Consider the following 18,526-nt stretch of genomic DNA (forward strand, 5'->3'; position numbering starts at 1 on the left):
ACAGTCTCAGGCTGCACCAGGGGAGGTTTAGGCTGGAGGTTAGGAGGAAGTTTTACACAGAGTGATTGCCCATTGGAATGGGCTGCCCAAGGAAGTGGTGGGGTCACCATCACTGGAGGTGTTCAGGAGGAGACTTGATAGGGTGCTTGGTTGCATGGTTTATTTGATTAGGTGGGTTTGGATGATAGGTTGGGCATGATGATCTTGAAGGTCTCTTCCAACCTGGTCTCGTCTCGTCCTCCTCTCCGAACCTCTCCTCTCCGAACCTCTCCTCTCCTCTCCGAACCTCTCCTCTCCTCTCCGAACCTCTCCTCTCCTCTCCGAACCTCTCCTCTCCTCTCCGAACCTCTCCTCTCCGAACCTCTCCTCTCCTCTCCGAACCTCTCCTCTCCAAACCTCTCCTCTCCTCTCCGAACCTCTCCTCTCCTCTCTTCCCGAACCTCTCCTCTCCGAACCTCTCCTCTCCGAACCTCTCCTCTCCGAACCTCTCCTCTCCTCTCTTCCCGAACCTCTCCTCTCCGAACCTCTCCTCTCCGAACCTCTCCTCTCCTCTCCGAACCTCTCCTCTCCGAACCTCTCCTCTCCGAACCTCTCCTCTCCTCTCTTCCCGAACCTCTCCTCTCCGAACCTCTCCTCTCCGAACCTCTCCTCTCCGAACCTCTCCTCTCCTCTCCGAACCTCTCCTCTCCAAACCTCTCCTCTCCTCTCCGAACCTCTCCTCTCCTCTCCGAACCTCTCCTCTCCTCTCCGAACCTCTCCTCTCCGAACCTCTCCTCTCCGAACCTCTCCTCTCCGAACCTCTCCTCTCCTCTCCGAACCTCTCCTCTCCTCTCCGAACCTCTCCTCTCTGAACCTCTCCTCTCCTCTCCGAACCTCTCCTCTCCTCTCCGAACCTCTCCTCTCCAAACCTCTCCTCTCCTCTCCGAACCTCTCCTCTCCTCTCTTCCCGAACCTCTCCTCTCCGAACCTCTCCTCTCCGAACCTCTCCTCTCCGAACCTCTCCTCTCCTCTCTTCCCGAACCTCTCCTCTCTGAACCTCTCCTCTCCGAACCTCTCCTCTCTTCCCGAACCTCTCCTCTCCGAACCTCTCCTCTCCGAACCTCTCCTCTCCTCTCCGAACCTCTCCTCTCCTCTCCGAACCTCTCCTCTCCTCTCTTCCCGAACCTCTCCTCTCCGAACCTCTCCTCTCCGAACCTCTCCTCTCCTCTCCGAACTTCTCCTCTCCTCTCCGAACCTCTCCTCTCCGAACCTCTCCGAACCTCTCCTCTCCGAACCTCTCCGAACCTCTCCTCTTCTCTTCTCTATTTCTTAAGCAACATTTTTAAAGTTATCCACTCAAATTCTTGCTTAACTGTTACAATGTTTTTATCCTGTAAGATCATGAATGATGACTTTTTTGCTTGTTAGTTTGTTTTGTAATTTGCTTACCACTTTTGTCAGTCTTCATTCCAAAGAAATGGGAATGGAAGTAATGTGCTCAAAGAATATTTGAATCCTGTCTTATATGAATTAAATATAAGTAGCTAAACTATTTCTGATGTAGAAGGAAAAAGGAGCATTCTCAAAGTGATAGGTCACTCTTTTCACTTAGCATCCCTCAGATTTTTTGGAGGACAGGGAAGCACACTTGGAAAATACTCTAGGCATTTGAGCAATATGAATGCCTCACTGAAACCAATGAAATAAGCTGAGACTTATCCTTTCAGCTGACCACAATCTTGAGTTCTATGAATTCTATAAGTGCCTGCCTTGGTGCCAGAAGTTACCTTAAAAGCATGGTACATTGTCCCAGGTACCCAGAATTAGTAAATTATAACCTTTCCATACATTTTAAAAGTCTTTTTTTTAACTAGGAATGGAATGGAATAGACCAGGCTGGAAGGAAATTTTGGGTTTTTTTCCCTTTTTCAACTAGCTTGCTTGGTTTTGAAATAGCTATTGCAAGTGATGAAAGTATTCAATTCTGGTGAACTGAAACAAAATTAATAATGATTTGAAAGCATAAAAAAAGAAAATACTTTGGTTTGGGGGAAAGAGTAAATCCCAGCATTTGCTCCCTTGCAGTGTCTGAAAATATGTGTGTTTACTCAAGGCAGTGACATTGTGACTGTCAGAAGTCAGAAGCTGACCTAAAAATTGCAAGATGTGTTCCCTTAGGTTATACATGCTTGTAAAGCAGTGCTCTTTAGACAATTATGTTATGCAGAGGCCTCATTAATGTAACATTTTGCATTTTTAAATGACTTACCATCACATTTTAAGCTCAGAACTTAACGTTGCCTGTTGACATGTAAGCTGGAAAAAAAAATATTTATGTAAAAGAAACTGCTACATAAAATTCTGGAAAAAAAAAAATCCATTAAAAAGGCAAATATTTATCTGTGCTGATAAACAGCAGAGAAAAACAAAAAGGCTAGAAAAGCTATGAACTTGAAAACACTAGCCCCAGAGCTGACACACTTTATATACATTCTTCACTGCTGGAGGCTGGAGAGTATGTGAAAGAGATGTCAGTTATAGATTTCACAGCTGGCTCTGGTTGGAGACACCAGGCCATCACCTTCTGTGGGAAGCAGAGAATAAACTTGTTTTCCTTTGCTTCTGTGCATTATTAAATATCAAGAGAAAGACATCTTGACTTAACAAGGTTGGTTTGCTTGTTTGTTTTTCCCCGTTTTATTTTCTCCCTCTGCTGTTCCGTGAAGGAGGCAAGTGATAGAGCAGTTTGGTGAGCACTTGGCAGTCAACCGTGACAGAAAAGGGAAAGGGAAAGCCAAATCAGAGTGCAAAGAAAGGTCCAGGGAATCACAGTCCAGAACTCCTGGCTGCAGCACAAAGAAGACGGGTTTCAGTGATTGTTTTGTGAGCACTTGGGGGATGACAAAGCAAAAAGGAACTGTCAGAGGGGCTCTAGCAACCTGTCTTGGTGGGGAAGAGCTACCTTAGCCCAAACCAAAGTCCTTATCTCACTGGGTAAGGGATCCAGGTCTGTTATTCCTAGATTTGATCATCAGGGATGCACACTTATTTTTTTAACCTGTAAGGACTACAACTCTTTCTCATTTGCTACGAAAACTTATCCAGTAAGGTGCATATTGCCTGGCAGGAGCTAACAAAGAGCCATTTATGCATGACACTTCTTACAACAGGATTTTCTGCAGGCCTTTGAGTGTAGAGAAGCTGTATAAAGAAGCTTTAATAAAAATAGTATTTTCAACAAGACAACTCCTACATGGCTACTCTGATGCAAAACTTCCTGGCTGCCTATGTGGGTTCAAGAGACACATCAGTAATGTCAGCCAGGTGCTGAAAGCAAAAGACAGAAAAAGCAATGGGAAAACAACAGACACAGCACCTTGCAGGCTCAGTATCCAAGTGTAAAAGAAATCTGGTCCCATCAATTTGCAAGCTAGACGTTGTGAGATGATACTGGAGAGTAGCAGGAATGGACAATTTGCTTTGGGAAAAAAAAAAAAAACAGATAAAAAAGGTTGAAAAAAATAAGAAGAAAGCTTTGTTTTCTGGGACTGAAATGATGCTGGACCTGTTCTTGCAGAAGCACTGAAAACTTTTAGGTGGAGGAGTCGTCTGGCCTGATATTTCAGAAGTGCAACTTTCGAAGAAGAGAATGGGAGCAAAAATCAGTGAGCTCAGTTAGAAGTGTAGAAGTTCCTGATTTTAGGGAAGTGTCAAATTCTTCAGCATAAACATTTCAGCCATGCTACTTGCTACACTGATTATCAAGTCTCCATGTCTTATGCAAAAGGCATTAGAACATTGGTGAAAGAGCCTATTGGGCTATATGGAGTGTTTGCTCTCATTTTGGTTTGAGAGTTGCTGTAACCTTTGAAAGTGCCAAGAATGTGCCAGTGTGTTTATTCTGACATGAGGCAGGCAGACACGACCTCATTTTGTTCCCACAGCACCCAAGACTGTCGGTTAAGTGTTCAAATAAAACCCAGCAGAACACCAAAACCAACAAAACACCAAAGAGGAATGCTGATGTGGCCACAGTCAGCTGGTTTCTTGGCCTCTTACAGTTCCACACTGAAATGCACAGACATTTCTTCTTTGTGGCATGAGTCATAGACAATACAATCATAAAACTTCAGCATAAAAGCTAAAACTTAAAATCTTCAAACATGTAACCAGGAAAGGTTCGGAAGCCAGGTGGCAGTTTGGGACTTATCTATGAGAATTCGCATGGATTTGCCTTACAGTTTTCATTCCAGATTCATTCTGCCACATGTCTCTATGTGCAACATGCATCATGCCTATTTTGTCTTTAAGACTGGAAGGTGCTGGCCCTATTTGAATTGCCATATTTTTGGTGACTTCTAAATTTGATTCTAACTTTACCAACCACATGAACCTTACATAGTATTTGGGCAAATATCTGCCAAACCCAAACTTTGTTAGCTGTCCTTCAAAGTAAATTAGTTTGCAGTGTTGTGGTTCCACTCAGGGTTGCTTAGCCTGGAGAAGAGGAGACTCAGGGGTGACCTTACTGCTCTCTACAACTACCTGAAGGGAAGTTGTAGACAGGGGTGGTTGGTCTCTTCTCCCATGCAACCAGCACCAGAACAAGAGGACAGTCTCAGGCTGCACCAGGGAAGGTTTAGGCTGGAGGTTAGGAGGAAGTTTTACACAGAGAGAGTGATTGCCCATTGGAATGGGCTGCTCAAGGAGGTGTTAGAGTCACCATCACTGGAGGTGTTCAGGAGGAGACTTGACAGGGTGCTTGGTTGCATGGTGTAGTTGATTAGGTGGTGTTGGATGATAGGTTGGACATGATGATCTTGAAGGTCTCTTACAACCTGGTTTATTTTATTCCATTCTATTATATTCTAAATGGACATCTTCCTCTGCTGGCAAGCAAGCAGTAAGCAGCTCTGGTGAGAGTGCAAGGAAAAGCCTGAATAAGACAGCAAAGTTGCCTTCAGCAAACAGGCACACAGTACCTTTGGTAACTAATGGTTTCTCTTTTAAAAGAGACTATGATTGTGTGACAGATCAAACACATTACCAGCCCTTGCTTGGAATGACACAGAACCAGTTTCTAGCTGTATCATTTGAAAACAATAAAAAAAATTGCTTGGAAAAAGACTGGGGGGAGATATTCTTTAGCTTATATCCTTTCATGCCTTCCAACAAGCTGTATCTGGCACATTTACTGAACCAGTTACCTACAGTTGAGTCAGGTATTTGTTTCAATGGGAGCTGCTTCAAGCAGTTTATTATGAATGTGAGACTCATTTTTATTATTGCTATTTAATTATTTTTGACTGATTGATGTTGAGCTGAAAATGTGCACCTTCCAATTGTAAGAAGTATTAATTTTTCTGTCAGGCTCCATTATCTCCCAGAATATTTCTTTCACTTAGCAAGACTAACCGTAATTCTGTAAACAAGATATGTTAATCTAATGGAATTGATTCACCTTTTTGCAACGTGCTGATGAGTTAAACTCAACACAAATCTATATTTCATCTCTTAGAGTTTATCCTGCATCTTGTACAAACACATTATTATGACCTAATTACTGCCAGCAAAGTGAGTAACTGTTGGATTAACGTCTTGTATATTAAATCAACGCAGTAAGCACTCCCAGAGTGCAGACCTGTCAGGTTGGGATGGGATGGGATGGGATGGAATGGAATGGGATGGAATGGAATGGAATGGAATGGAATGGAATGGAATGGAATGGAATGGAATGGAATGGAATGGAATGGAATAGAATAGAATAGACCAGACCAGATTGGAAGAGACCTTCAAGATCATCGCGTCCAACCCACCTAAACAACTAAACCATGGCACCAAGCACCCCATCAAGTCTCCTCCTGAACACCTCCAATGATGGTGACTCCACCACCTCCCCAGGCAGCCCATTCTAATGGGCAATCACTCTCTCTGTATAGAACTTCTTCCTGACATCCATCCAGTGTTATCCAAGAGTTTACTCCCTTTCAATAGTATTGTTCCACACAGCTTTATAATATAGAGGCACTCAGGGCTTTATTTGTGCTTTGCAGTATTGCCAATTATTTTATACACAACTGCTTTTAATGTCCCTGGGAGATAGTTTTTTCAGTCTTTTTAAACCCCACTTTTTGTCTAAATGGATGTACTCACTGGTAGACTCATCTGAATGGGTCTGAAAGAAAATCTGAGATTTTCTGGCTGAGTGCCGTGCTGCACTGCTAAAAACTACAACTGCCATTTATTCTGTTTTAAGAGCTGGGATACAGAAACCAGCTTAATATGATGTGGTATTGCTTCAGTGCTCAGTAGTTTCCACACACACAGCCTCTTTCATTCCTCCAGATATTCTGGGTTTGGCTAGCAAGGAATGAAGGAAACCCATCACATACAAATTGAGGAGACCTCAGCTAATGACAGCTAGTCTATTCCACTCACCGCTTGCGTACAGACTGAAGTGGTTCACTTTGCAGTCTCATAATTTGTTACATTTCACACAAATATATTCAAAATTTGCATGAAAGGGGGAAGCTTCTGTAGCACACACACACACAAGCTTTTCATATAATCCATTTTCCTATATCTTAAGGCAGGACATTAAGGACGATTGTTCACTTATTGTAAGTCTCACTGTGTTGTTATTTAGAAGTGATTTAGAGTAGGATAAAGCAGAAATAATTTCCTTTCCACATTTGATTGCCTTGTTATGCAGAAATATGAGGCAAATCTATAGTGTTCTTTCTTTGAACCCTGATAATTATTCCTCCCCCCCACCCCCCCAAGGTATTGATCTTTTTGCAATATTTCTTGTAGAAGTGTGTGTGCTGCCTTCCTCAGCTGTTCAATAAATCTGTTTTTATTTCCAGGTAAACATTTTGGTCAAATTCTCAACAGCTCTGGAAATGGAAATAACTTCATTGGTTTCAGTAAAGCTCTGGCAAATGACACACATTAGTATTTCCTTCTGCTCTTTAAAGATGAATAAAAGCACAAGAAAAAGCACAGTCTTTTAAGTTATATTCTTCCTGTAAATTCCAGTAAAAATATTGCTGTAAGAGGGTCAGAGGTTATTATTTTCTTTCTTTCGAAAAAGCTCTGAAAATACCATTCTGAGAACTCATTTACTATCTTTAGTCTTTATTACACACAAGTTACAGACCTCTATTAGCACACAGTATTATTCATACTCTCTGAGCTGAGTATTTTGCTAAGACCGAGGTACTCTTTGTCCAGCAGTTGTTCCTGTGATAGCTATTTCATTTTATAGTCTGAGGATTCCTAACATTTATGTGTTAGAACAACATCCTTTCTCAAGCTTGTGTTTGGCACTGTTACAGAGGTTAACATCCTAACCTTAAATGCAAGGAAATGTTCTCTGCAATTGTGTATTTATTCCCTGTTGGATGTTTGTTGCCATGTCATAAAAATACCATAAATAATATTTACCCGGAGTGTCTAACAGCCTATACAGTTCAGGACACATTTGGCTAAACAAACATCAGTGCTGACTACTTCTGGCTCCTTTTTTTTGGGGTGTGTGTTTTATTAATGTCCTTTACATTTAAAATCCTCTGTGATTCAACTGCTTACTTGCCTGGGAAAGTATACTCTGAAATGTCTTTTCACTGATTATTGCACATTGCATCCTGAGGGTGGTTGTTTGGGGTTAAACGGTCAAAGCTCACCATCTGTGCCCAACAAATGAGTGTTTAGCTCTGTACTTCCTCTTTACTGGCTGTGCCGTGAACTCATTAATTTTGCCACTACTAAAACTTGGGGCTTATCTATTTACCAGTGACAGTGTTTGTCAAGCAAATCTAGCATTAGTGCCATATGTGCTTGCATCAGGACACCATTAAGTTGATCTTTCATGATTTAGTAGTGATTGATCCCTTGAAAAGATTGGCACTACATGAAAGGATGTAAAAAGAAAGCAGCATGGATTGACTCTCTTTTCTGGCTGCATTTTGCCAGCTGGCCAAAAGCGCTTAAGAGATATCGTGTACTGACAGGCAAGGGGTAAGTCTAGCTCATGGAATAAGCAACGTATACACAAAACCAGAGAGGAAACCAAGAAGCCAGGGTTGAACAAAAAAGGAAAGCAGGTTGTTGCAAGAGAGAACAGTCTGAGGAGAATGGTTTGCTTATGGGAATAAGGAATGGAAAGACTAGTCACACCTATCGCCACCGAGACTAACCAGAAAACCCAGATGTGAAGAGAGAGTGGATTGTTCAAGAAAGAAACTGTGCTGGAGGTCAAGATCAAGAAAAATTGAGAGTAAGCAAAAAGGTAGCAGTTTAAACTGCAGGGGGGTTGGTTGGTTGTTTTACTGTTGGGGGGTGGGGGGTGTGGGGTGTGTGTGTGGGGAGGGAGGGATTTTTGCAAATCATGAAAGATTCCAGACATAAAGTTCTGGCAAGGGAACATTTTAGCTCTCAGTACTTTCCTTCACGTGGAACAAGCATTGTAAAGAGCTGTGAGTATTTTCTTTTGACTAATAGTTCCTGTGACGGCCCAAGAAAGCAAAATCAGCAACTGTTTCTGCCTTGTTAAAGTTTTTTCACTTGCTTATTCTTATGCTTCTTAAAAGAGAACTACCATGGCTTAGATTTTACTCAGTGGTAATTGCTTTTGAAATGCTCCATTTTAACTCCATTGTTAAAAAATTCCAGCATCCTTTTCCAAGCATATGTTTGTGTATATCATAACTCGTAGCTGCATGTTGGAATAACATAATGTTCTCTTACAGAGGCTTTAATCCTTAATCTAGAATAGTAGGTGATCAGGACATGAGCTATAGATAGAATTATTTATGTGTTTAAACATGAGCTGCTCCCTTGGCCAAAGTTCACACTTCCATATAACAGAGGTATCAGAGACTTGATGAATACAGCAAGGGTTTTGTTAATGATTGAAGAGAGTAAGGAATTACAAACTGACACTAGCCAAAGATTTTTACAACAATGCATGTTCAAGGCAGGAGAGTAATTAGTCAAAGCATGTGAGTGAGCTAACAATCCTTATGCTGATGAATAATACTGGCTGGCTGGATGAGGCTCTGGCCAGCCTGAGCTAGTGTGGGGTGTCTCTGCCCATGGCAGGGGGGTTGGAACTAGATGATCCTTGTGGTCCCTTCCAACCCTGACTGATACTATGATACTTTGGATGGAATGATTAACAAATTCAAGTAGAAAATGGCCCAGAATTGTTGAAATGGATGTGTTAGATGAGCTACCTGCCATTAAGAACTGCTTTCTCTATATAAAAAACACCTAAGTAATATCCTTTAGAGTATGCATGTAGTACACTTCTAGTCTATTTTATAATCAGTACAAGCTCCCTGTTACTTTTAAGCCCCAATTCTTTTATTTTAAATCCCCAATGATTATTTCATTACAATAAAATAGTTACCTACCATATTTAAGAAAACCAAAGATCAAGACAGCTATATTCATCATTAGGAACAGAGTGTTCTGGAATCACCACAGTGAGCAATTATTAAGAAAATGATTATTCATTAGGTACTATCATGTCACCTTGGACACTTTGTTCTACAGGATAAATCTGACAATGTGTTTGGACTGGAACTCCCTCTCAAGTCAGCTTTTTAAGGCCTCATAGTGCAACTCATGAGACACAAAGCTGTTAAGTGCTTATAGACCTAACATAAGTCTTTCATATTTTCCCTTGTAGCCACGTCATCTTGTTTGATAAAACCTGGCTTGTAAAGTGATCAGAAGGTTTTCCTACTGCAAAATGTTTCTAAGACATTTAAATTAATGTTTCTAAGACATTTAAATTAATGTTGTTAATGCATGTTTTAATGTTGTTAAAGCATGTTGTAAATGTGGAATTAGAGCGTTTTTTTTCCTCAGCTGTATCCAACAAACCAGATTTTAGATTATGTTTATGTTAGCCATTGGAATGGGCTGCCCAGGGAGGTGGTGGAGTCACCATCCCTGGGGGTGTTCAAGAGGGGATTAGACGTGGCACTTGGTGCCATGGTTTAGTCATGAGGTCTGTGGTGACAGATTGGACTCGATGATCTTTGAGGTCTCTTCCAACCTTGGTGATTCTGTGATTCTGTGTGAAATTACCCCATAAGGCTACTTTTGAACTTCAATTAATTTTTCTTTCTGTTGAAAACAAGAAACAAAACCCCAAATAGCATCTTTTGGTAAGAACTGGCAAATCAAATAAAAACAGCTACTATGAAGATTTTCTTTCACCAATACCGTGACAAACTTTGTAATTAAACAATATGACCTGTGGAAAGGTTAGAGGCTTTCTGTCATACTATAACAAAATGATATTGCACCTTGGCTGTAGCCAAGCAGTTACTGTTTCTTTTCCATTACTCTCTTGTGTGTTTTGAATATATATATTTACGTGTTCTAAATGTTCTGGGTTTAATACTCACAAGTTTTTGATCTCCAGCAGGAAGAGTAACAGGTTGAGCCTCGTTTTGAGACGTACATTGGGTAACAGCATGGCATGTTCCATACTGAAAGAGTTCAGAAGATGAATGAGATATTAATTGCTGTAGCCTTACTGTAATTTTAGATTATCTATGTATCATTCATTTACAGACTTCTTATTTAATAGTTTTTCAACAGGCATGGGTGGTAATAGTGTCTGGTACTGCTTTCCAGTCATTCAGTGTGGAAATGTATGTAGTGATGCTATGCCAGCTATATCAATGGGGCTTGGAAGCAAAACAACAGCAATTTTCTGTTCAAGCAAGCAACAAATATTTGTTACAAATGCTCTTCAGAATTTCCCTATGATACATATAAATACTACTCTCTTGGCTTTGCCAGTAGATGCTTTGTAAGATGGCTTTTCAGCTTGTTCTTGCCTATTTTTAAATGTTCACTTGCAAAGTCAGTATTATTTATGTACTTTGCAAAAGAAACATCATTTGAGTCAGTGGTAACATAAAAGTGTTGCACAAGAAATAACATCTTGGATCAATGGCATGGTTACAGATAATTTACCTAGCTGTGTGAAGGAACTGTATCAGCTTAAAGGGCTTTTAACTTTGGAACAAAGGTTCCCAGGCTATGCACAGGTCGAGGGAGGTTCTCCTCCCCACTGTACTCTGTCCTGCTGAGGCTGCATCTGGACTACTGGGTACAGTTCTGGGCTTCCCAGTTCAAGAAGGACAGAGAACTGCTTGAGAGGGTACAGCAAAGAGCTACAAAGGTATTTAGGGGACTAGAACATCTCTCTTATGATGAAGGGCTGAGGGACTTGGGTCTTTTTAGCCTGGAGAAGACTAGGAGGGATCTTATCAATGCTTATCAATACTTAAAGGGAGGGTGTCAGGAGAATGGGGCCAATCTACAAGAGGTAATGGGCACCAATTTGAACATACTAAGTTGCATCTAAACATTAGGAGGAACTTCTTCAAGTTGAGGGTGGTGGAACACTGGAACAGGGTTCCCAGAGAGGTGGTGGAGTCTTCATCTTTGGAGTAATTCAAAACCCTCCTACATGCTACCCTGTGCAACCTGCTCTGGGTGAACCTGCTCTGGTGAGGGTGTTGGACTACATGATCTCCAGAGGTCCCTTCCAACCCCTACCGTTCTGTGATTCTGTGAACATTTGCTGATGGTGAATACACAGCTCACATCCTCTCCTTATTTTCAGCTGCTAGACTTTGCTCACAAAATCAATGCATCTTAAGTGTGTCACTTCCCAGTATGAGATGTACATACACTATGTAAAGAAATAGAAATGCAAACACATACTGGAGCTAAATATTATGTTGACGAGCTATACATACCTGTAGCATTTGTGTACTCCGTGCAGAGTCTCCTGTATGTACAACCACAGTGCTGTAAGATAGTGGTATAGTTGTAGTTAATTCACAGAATTTGGGTGGGAAAAGGTGGCTGGGCAGAGATCTCCAGCATGGAAAACAAAATAAAAGTTCTTTGACATTGTCCCTGCAATAAATTGCATTCTGCAGTATGAACAGGTATTAAATAGGGAGCCCAGGACGAGGTCAGAGTTTTGCAGCATGTCTTCAGCATATAATTTTTCTACCAACTGTTTTGTAAAGTGATTATGTATTTCTGCAAGCTACAGGTCAGTTGGTCTTTCAATCTGCACACAATGGGTAGTCTTGTCTTGATTGGATGTCTTGTCAAATTGGTTAATTAAGTCAGTAGTGAAGCAAAATTCTGTGAAATCAGGTTGTAATGAACTATCATCTGGGTTCTGTCTTGCAGAAAACACACCTGAAAAGTATTTGCCTGCAATACCAGCTGTATCTTCTTGTGAACAGTCATTTTAAAGAATGAGATGGGATTAATCATCTTCTTCCTATGGTAACTACAAAGTCAATGTTAATTAGACAGTACACACAACACACTTGTTTCTGCTATTACAGCTGTTACTTGCCTTCACTTGCTTTAGGGAGTGGATCCTCTCCTGCCATGAGCATATGCCATCTCCATATGAGGTCCTTGTTGCTTCATAAGCCACAGCCCCTTTAATAGTCTCTTTGACTAGGTTCAGTCTGGTCAAAAATGTGTCTTGGCCCTACTGTCCATGATAGCCCTCAGATTACTAGAATTGTTGAATTTAAAGACCTCCATCAATTGCCATATGTCTGCAATGAAAAACACACCAGACCTGAGCATTTTAAAGTATGTCTGCTGAATAATGTAGATGAGATGCCTTCTTCCATACTCACTCCAGTTTCATGTCTTAGAAAACTGGCCCCACTTCTATGTGCTCCACTTGTTTACTCCTTGTGCCCCTTCAGTCAAATCTCTTTGCTGAAGTCTGGCATTTCTCCTTTCTCTCTTCCCCTGGCAGGAACACGGTAATTGTCCTCTGATTCCTGTTATAAAAGAAATCTTGTTTCTCAGAAATCTTGTTATTTTTGAGCCTTTGATTAAGGCTTAAGTGTTTAACCGCTGCTTGTTTTAAACCAATTTCCCAAATCATCTGGTTTGTCGTGCCCTACACTGTCATACAGTATTTATAGTACAGCAGTACTGAAAGGCATCCAAATCAAGGATTGAAGTGGGGGCACATTCGAGTTCTAAATCACATTACAAAAATCTTCCAAAGAGAAAGATGTCTTCCTCCCACCCTTATCTGGTTAATTTTGAGCATCCTTGAGAGGTTCATTCACTCACTTCCTCCTGAGTCTACAGAAAGAAGCTTTCCTGTACACAAACAATGACATCTAAAATTATGACTATTTCTACAGAGCTTAAGAAAACAAGCTTGTAGTGGCAGGGAGGTGAAAATTTCAGTAGGAGTGACTTTGAAATTTGTGAAATGTTGGGGTTTATTTTAAAGGAGTTGGGGTTTATTTTAAAGGAATTGTAGGCATTTTACCTTAAACAGTTGAATCTTATTTTTGCATTACATTCTTTAAAACTGGCCTGCTAAAAACCCACATTGTTTTACAGTGTAATGACCTTGAGATAAAGTGTCTATGTGGTTTTAGGATTTGTCAAATATACTTGCACCACCTATTTCCTTATGCATATATATATATATGTAAACCCTGTATCTGTAACATCTTAATCATCTCTGACCTTTTTCACCATAAATATTGTGTATACTTACTGCTTAGCCTAATGGTCACTGGTGTTCTTCTGTTCTAGTTCTTATATACTAAAGACAGCAGCAGGGCATTGCAAGTGGGCAGCAGTTCTGAAAGACTTGGAGCAGATCAAGACATCCAAAGTAAGTTCATCACACAAAGGTCCACATTTCATATAATCATATAATCATGATTAAATATTTAGTGTCTTAGCTAAGAAGCATCACTGACAGGGAGCAGGAAAAGGAATGGTGTTTGTGTAATGCTGTTCTGTGGGGAGAAACAAAGGAACAGAAGGTTAAAGGGAGTTGGAGTTGACCAAGTACCAGAACTCAATAATTAATTATTTTCTTTCTTGCTTCTCCTAAGAAAAGGGATAATAGGCTTGGGACCTAGCTCCTTTGGAATAAACGCTGTGGGCCTTGGTTTTGATGAGTCGTCCTCCTCACAGGGAAGCCCATCCTGCATATTTCTAGGCAGCTTTAAGCTCCCCTGACTTGCTGGCTTCTTGTACCTTTATCAGTATGAACTTAGAGCTAATCCATGTCTTGTCGAGTTAGCTTTATCATCTCTAAATGTGTTATGCAATGCTCAAAATTCTAAATCTTGTTTTCTTTTAGGACATTGATGTCAGGTTATACACAGCAAACACAGATGAGGATGTAAGTAAACTCAACATTTGACCACAAGTGGTCTAATATGGCATCTGCATTTCTTTACCAGCAGCTTTCTCCTAAAGCAGCCTTGGTCTAACTGGAAAAAGATTAAAGGAATCAAATAATTTACCTTTGAAGGAATGGGTCTGTTAGTTAAAATAAATATGATAAATGATGTAGGCAAGTATTTATTGTTTTAATTTAATATTTAATTTTACACTTGATTATAATTCATCTATGAATCACCCGCTATTAAAACTAATGCATTAAAAGGGGTGATCAAAAATTACTGAAGTAAACAGTAGTGGAAAAAAAAGAAGTTGGAATTCCTTTGAAATTTGAGGGAAGAAAAAAATTGAGAAAGGAAATAGTTCCAAAGAAAATTATTTAATGCCATGCATAATTTAATGGATAAAATATTGGAAGTGGAATATGGAGAGTAACTATCAGCTTCTACCTGTGCATTTTCTCTGCTTCTTATCTTAGCAAGAAATTCCTAGGGACTCTCAAGGATTTATATTTCTTCAGATGATAATTTATCCTGCAAAGGATGAATTATGTTAATTTGTCAATATAATTCTTAATACAGTCATAGAAACCTATTTAAAATGTGATCATTCTAAGTGCAGTTGCTTTAATTTCATTTCTGGGAAGAAGTTTTCATAATGACTAGCTGTAGAGCTCAGACTGCACTCCATGGAAATTCACCTGCATCCAAAGAAAATTAATCAAGCCAATGGCCCAATTGCTAGCAGCAACTTTTGCTATAGCCCTGATTCAACTGACTGGATTCATGGCTGTGGTAGTAGCCTTCTTTAAAGACTTTGGAACATGACAACGTAAGCATTCACACAGGAACTGTGCCAAACACAGAAGATACATGAATGCTGTAGATAAAGAATTAATTGCAGCCAATCTCTGCAGATATTTAAGTATTTGAATAGTAATAAGAGACATCTGGTAAACAAAAATCAGCCACTTCATGGTCAGTTATATCTTGCATTCACTTACTCCTTTTTAATCATAAAACTACAACAATGTCATCTTTTCCAGAAAGAATGCCAAGAACCTGTAATGAGGTGCTTCTTCTTAGAGACAAAAGTAATTCTTCAGGAATGCCTTATCAAAAATTGTAGTAAAACACAAGATGTACAGAACATATGGAAAAATGGAAATGCAAGCTTAGAGGGTAACAAGGTATGTAACACCAATGGTCTGTTGGGAAAAGGCAAATCAAAAGTGTTTCCTCAGGAACAGAAATCTCTCTTTTGTTATGTAAAAGGTGGGATAGTACCAATGGAAACAAATGGGATCCAGTAACCTGTAGATATAACAATGAAAATGCTACACATGCAGCAATGAGAAAGTAAAATTCAGTGTTAGAAAAACACTTTCAGGATTCCTGTCAAAGCAAATACTTTTGGCTGCACACTCGTACACATCTCAGGCTGCTTGCATATGTATCAATCAATAACAGGCTACAACTTCAGCATCTGAAGTCAGGTATGCTCAGACACATACAGAAAGGTATCCTGGTTTTCAAAGGAACAGCCATTTGAATCTCTCACTGAGATTCTTTGAAAGCTGATCTTTCTCAGTCAGGAGATGCAGAGACTGTAAGTACCACAGAAGCCTCCAACAATGCTTTATGTAGCCATTAACTGCACTGGAGTTATTCACACAGCCAGGAAAAACAAGAGTTAGTTCTTCATCAAAAGAAAGATATCAATATCCTGCTTTACTGTTGCATTTTGCTTTTCAGCTGAATTCCACAACATCAGGAAAATGCAAAGAATGTGAAGAGTATGAAGAAAAAAATTTTACAGAATTTGTACAGAGTTTTGTAAAGGTTATACAGAAGGAATGCAAACACTGACCATCAGGCCAGAATTCTTCCATGAATATCCTTAGAGAAATGAGATTATTGCCAGCAATAATCTGGAAAGAACATCACTTACAATCCTACTTATATAGCATAACATGCAAACAAAGAATAATAAAATCCCTCTAATTCCCACTGTATTCATAACTGAGGACATACAAATAATGCTACTTATGAAATATAAAGGAAGGGAATTTGAGAGGATTTAAAGCTTCTTCTGGACTTACAGTGTGTTTATTTTATGGTAACTTCATCGGAAAAGAAATCCTGTATAACTTACCAACCTTTCAACAAAACTAAGAAGATCTCAAGGTATCTTCAGTGGGACTTCTCAGGAACATCAACTCAGGGCTGAATGAATGGCGTTTCAGAGAAAAGCTCTTCTTTTAAAGAGCTACTTCTCTTAAAACATTTGGCTACAGCTACTTTTTGTTGTTTGAAATCTATCCCTTTACCATCTGCACTCCTAGAAGATTCTAGCTAATCTCTCACTTCTGTTGTTAGTCATGTCTGACAGTTTTCCTTGCTATTTTTTTTCTCATTAAACTTCCTTCAACAAACTAGCGTCAAATTGAGACCTATTTGTCTTAAAGGTCTGTTGGCTGTCTCTTCATATATTTATGTATTTTCCCTATGACTCCAAACCAAATCACTTGTTTTACCCAGGAATTCAAAGTAAAATATTCCAATATTTATTCAAAGATTCTTCCCTGCCTTTTTATTTGCATTAAATTTTCCTCCAGTCTTCCCAACAGAAGGCAATGCTGGTACTTTGTTTTGCTGTCCAACAACAGAATGTCCTTTGTTACTTCATTTGCTACCTTTGGCACAGACACTACTTTAGTCATTATGTCATAGTTACAGTTCCTTTAGCAATTACCAAAGATTTCAATCTACATTGCAAACAAGGAACAGTAGCATAAATTCTCTGGATAGAGGAGGTGACCAAGTGTCACTTAGAAACATTTCCTATGGTACAAAGCTTTCTTATGTAGTAGAGTTTGTAACGTTGGGGTAAGACCTTTAATGGCAGGAACCACTTTTGATCAGAAATCATGATAACTGTCAATTAATAATAAGTGATAAGTGCAGTCACCTGTCCCTGGTAGTTCTGAAACGTTGCATAGTCTCCTTTCAGCTCTTGCTAAAGTAACTGCTTTCTTCATGACTCATAACCATGTCATGCCAACTGTTATCCATAATAAACATTTCTTTCCTCCAGGCACCTCCATTTCAAGCTACAGCTGTGGTCTTTAATCAAAAAGATATAGGGATTTTCCTAATTTCTAGCTGTGAAGGAGCTTTCGACGTAGTCCAGCAGTATTTATGTCAGAAATAGCAAACAGTTTCTTTGCTAAGATAGTTTTCTTTGGTCTCTGGGAAAATCAGTTACACGATTCCTTTTATCCTGCTGTTCATTTCCCCGTGGCAAATGTGTTAAATATTGTGAATTTGTCTTTTCTGAAAGAATTTTGCTAAGTCTGTGAGCACTCAGGTGGCCACTCTGTTAGCCACTTCCTGATGGACATTGGCCATTTCTCATTGGTCTCTCTCATTTCATTTTATCTCTGCCTGTTCCAGATGCATATTCTAGAACCAAAGAAGGCCATTTGCCAATCAGCATTTCTCCTCAGGTTTCCCTTTTCCAGAGAACTAAGCTGCCACCTGAAAGCTTTACTACATACTGAATCCTACAGTTACAAGAAATGATCTGATCAGTATAAAAGATGGACAGAATTAAGGTCAGCTTGGTGTGGTTTTTTTCTAACTGAGGGAATTTATGCACATCCCAGAGGAAAAGTTTTGTTATGACTAAGGCATGCATGAATCTGAGCTGAGTTGTTAGTACTGCAGACAGAACAGTGAAAACTAATTCAAGGTGCCTACTTTCAAAGTAAACATTCCTAGGCTGAGGAAGGTATTTCTTCTACACAAGGTCTATTAATTTGTGTGGCATTTACTATCTAATATTTTTTTGCAGACTACTGCTGGCAAATGTTAAGGAAAAGATTAATACTGTATTTTCTCCAATTAATCCAACTCAGTTTGGGACTGAGATGACTCACAGCAAAGCATTTCTATGTTCAGAAAGCAAAGTAACTCTAGCTTTTGACACCAGAAGAGAGGAATAATGCTCTTCCACGGAAGTTTTGGGCTACATATTTCTCTGTTCCTGACTTTGCAATAATCTTAAATTTATTTTTCCTTTCCTTTCCTGGTATTCAGTGCCCATATTTCTGTCTCTATTTTAACAGGATAATGGAAAGATCACTAGTGCAGGTGATGTCTGACATCCTCTACCTTCCTTTTTTTTATTAGACCCTGAAGGTAAATATTGTTTGACCCTGAAGGTAAATATTGTTTGCTTATTGGCAGAATGTTGCCTTCCGTGTCTGCAAATGTTTAGGCACCTGTTGATCAGGTACCTTGCAGATAAT

General features: G+C 39.8%; 1 protein-coding gene and 1 long non-coding RNA gene across 7 annotated transcripts in view; one reads left to right on the top strand and one right to left on the bottom strand.

Annotated features, from left to right (window-relative positions):
- IL15 (interleukin 15) overlaps positions 1 to 17,856 on the top strand; it is a 34,390-nt gene extending 16,534 nt beyond the window's left edge. For 5 of the 6 annotated variants that reach the window (XM_068154050.1, XM_068154046.1, XM_068154045.1 and 2 more), the window contains 5 exons: positions 12,217 to 12,315; positions 13,612 to 13,693; positions 14,171 to 14,212; positions 15,260 to 15,403; positions 15,969 to 17,856. In XM_068154050.1, coding sequence (XP_068010151.1) covers positions 12,290 to 12,315; positions 13,612 to 13,693; positions 14,171 to 14,212; positions 15,260 to 15,403; positions 15,969 to 16,082 — 408 coding nt within the window. In that variant the 5' untranslated portion in view covers positions 12,217 to 12,289 and the 3' untranslated portion in view covers positions 16,083 to 17,856. Of the gene's footprint in view, positions 1 to 7,396; positions 8,258 to 12,216; positions 12,316 to 13,611; positions 13,694 to 14,170; positions 14,213 to 15,259; positions 15,404 to 15,968 lie in introns of those variants that run through there. The other variant, XM_068154051.1, reaches the window with a different exon arrangement.
- Positions 12,382 to 13,643, bottom strand: LOC137448984 (uncharacterized). The gene is made up of 3 exons (XR_010989280.1): positions 13,574 to 13,643; positions 12,684 to 12,833; positions 12,382 to 12,599 (listed from the first exon to the last, which is right to left on the bottom strand). It is a non-coding gene; the product is annotated as an uncharacterized lncRNA (long non-coding RNA).
- Positions 17,857 to 18,526: the final 670 nt, after the last annotated feature.

The sequence above is a fragment of the Melanerpes formicivorus genome, unplaced genomic scaffold, assembly GCF_026170545.1.
Source record: "Melanerpes formicivorus ecotype bairdi unplaced genomic scaffold, bMelFor1.0.p_v2 SCAF_27, whole genome shotgun sequence".
In the NCBI taxonomy this organism is placed as follows: domain Eukaryota; kingdom Metazoa; phylum Chordata; class Aves; order Piciformes; family Picidae; genus Melanerpes; species Melanerpes formicivorus.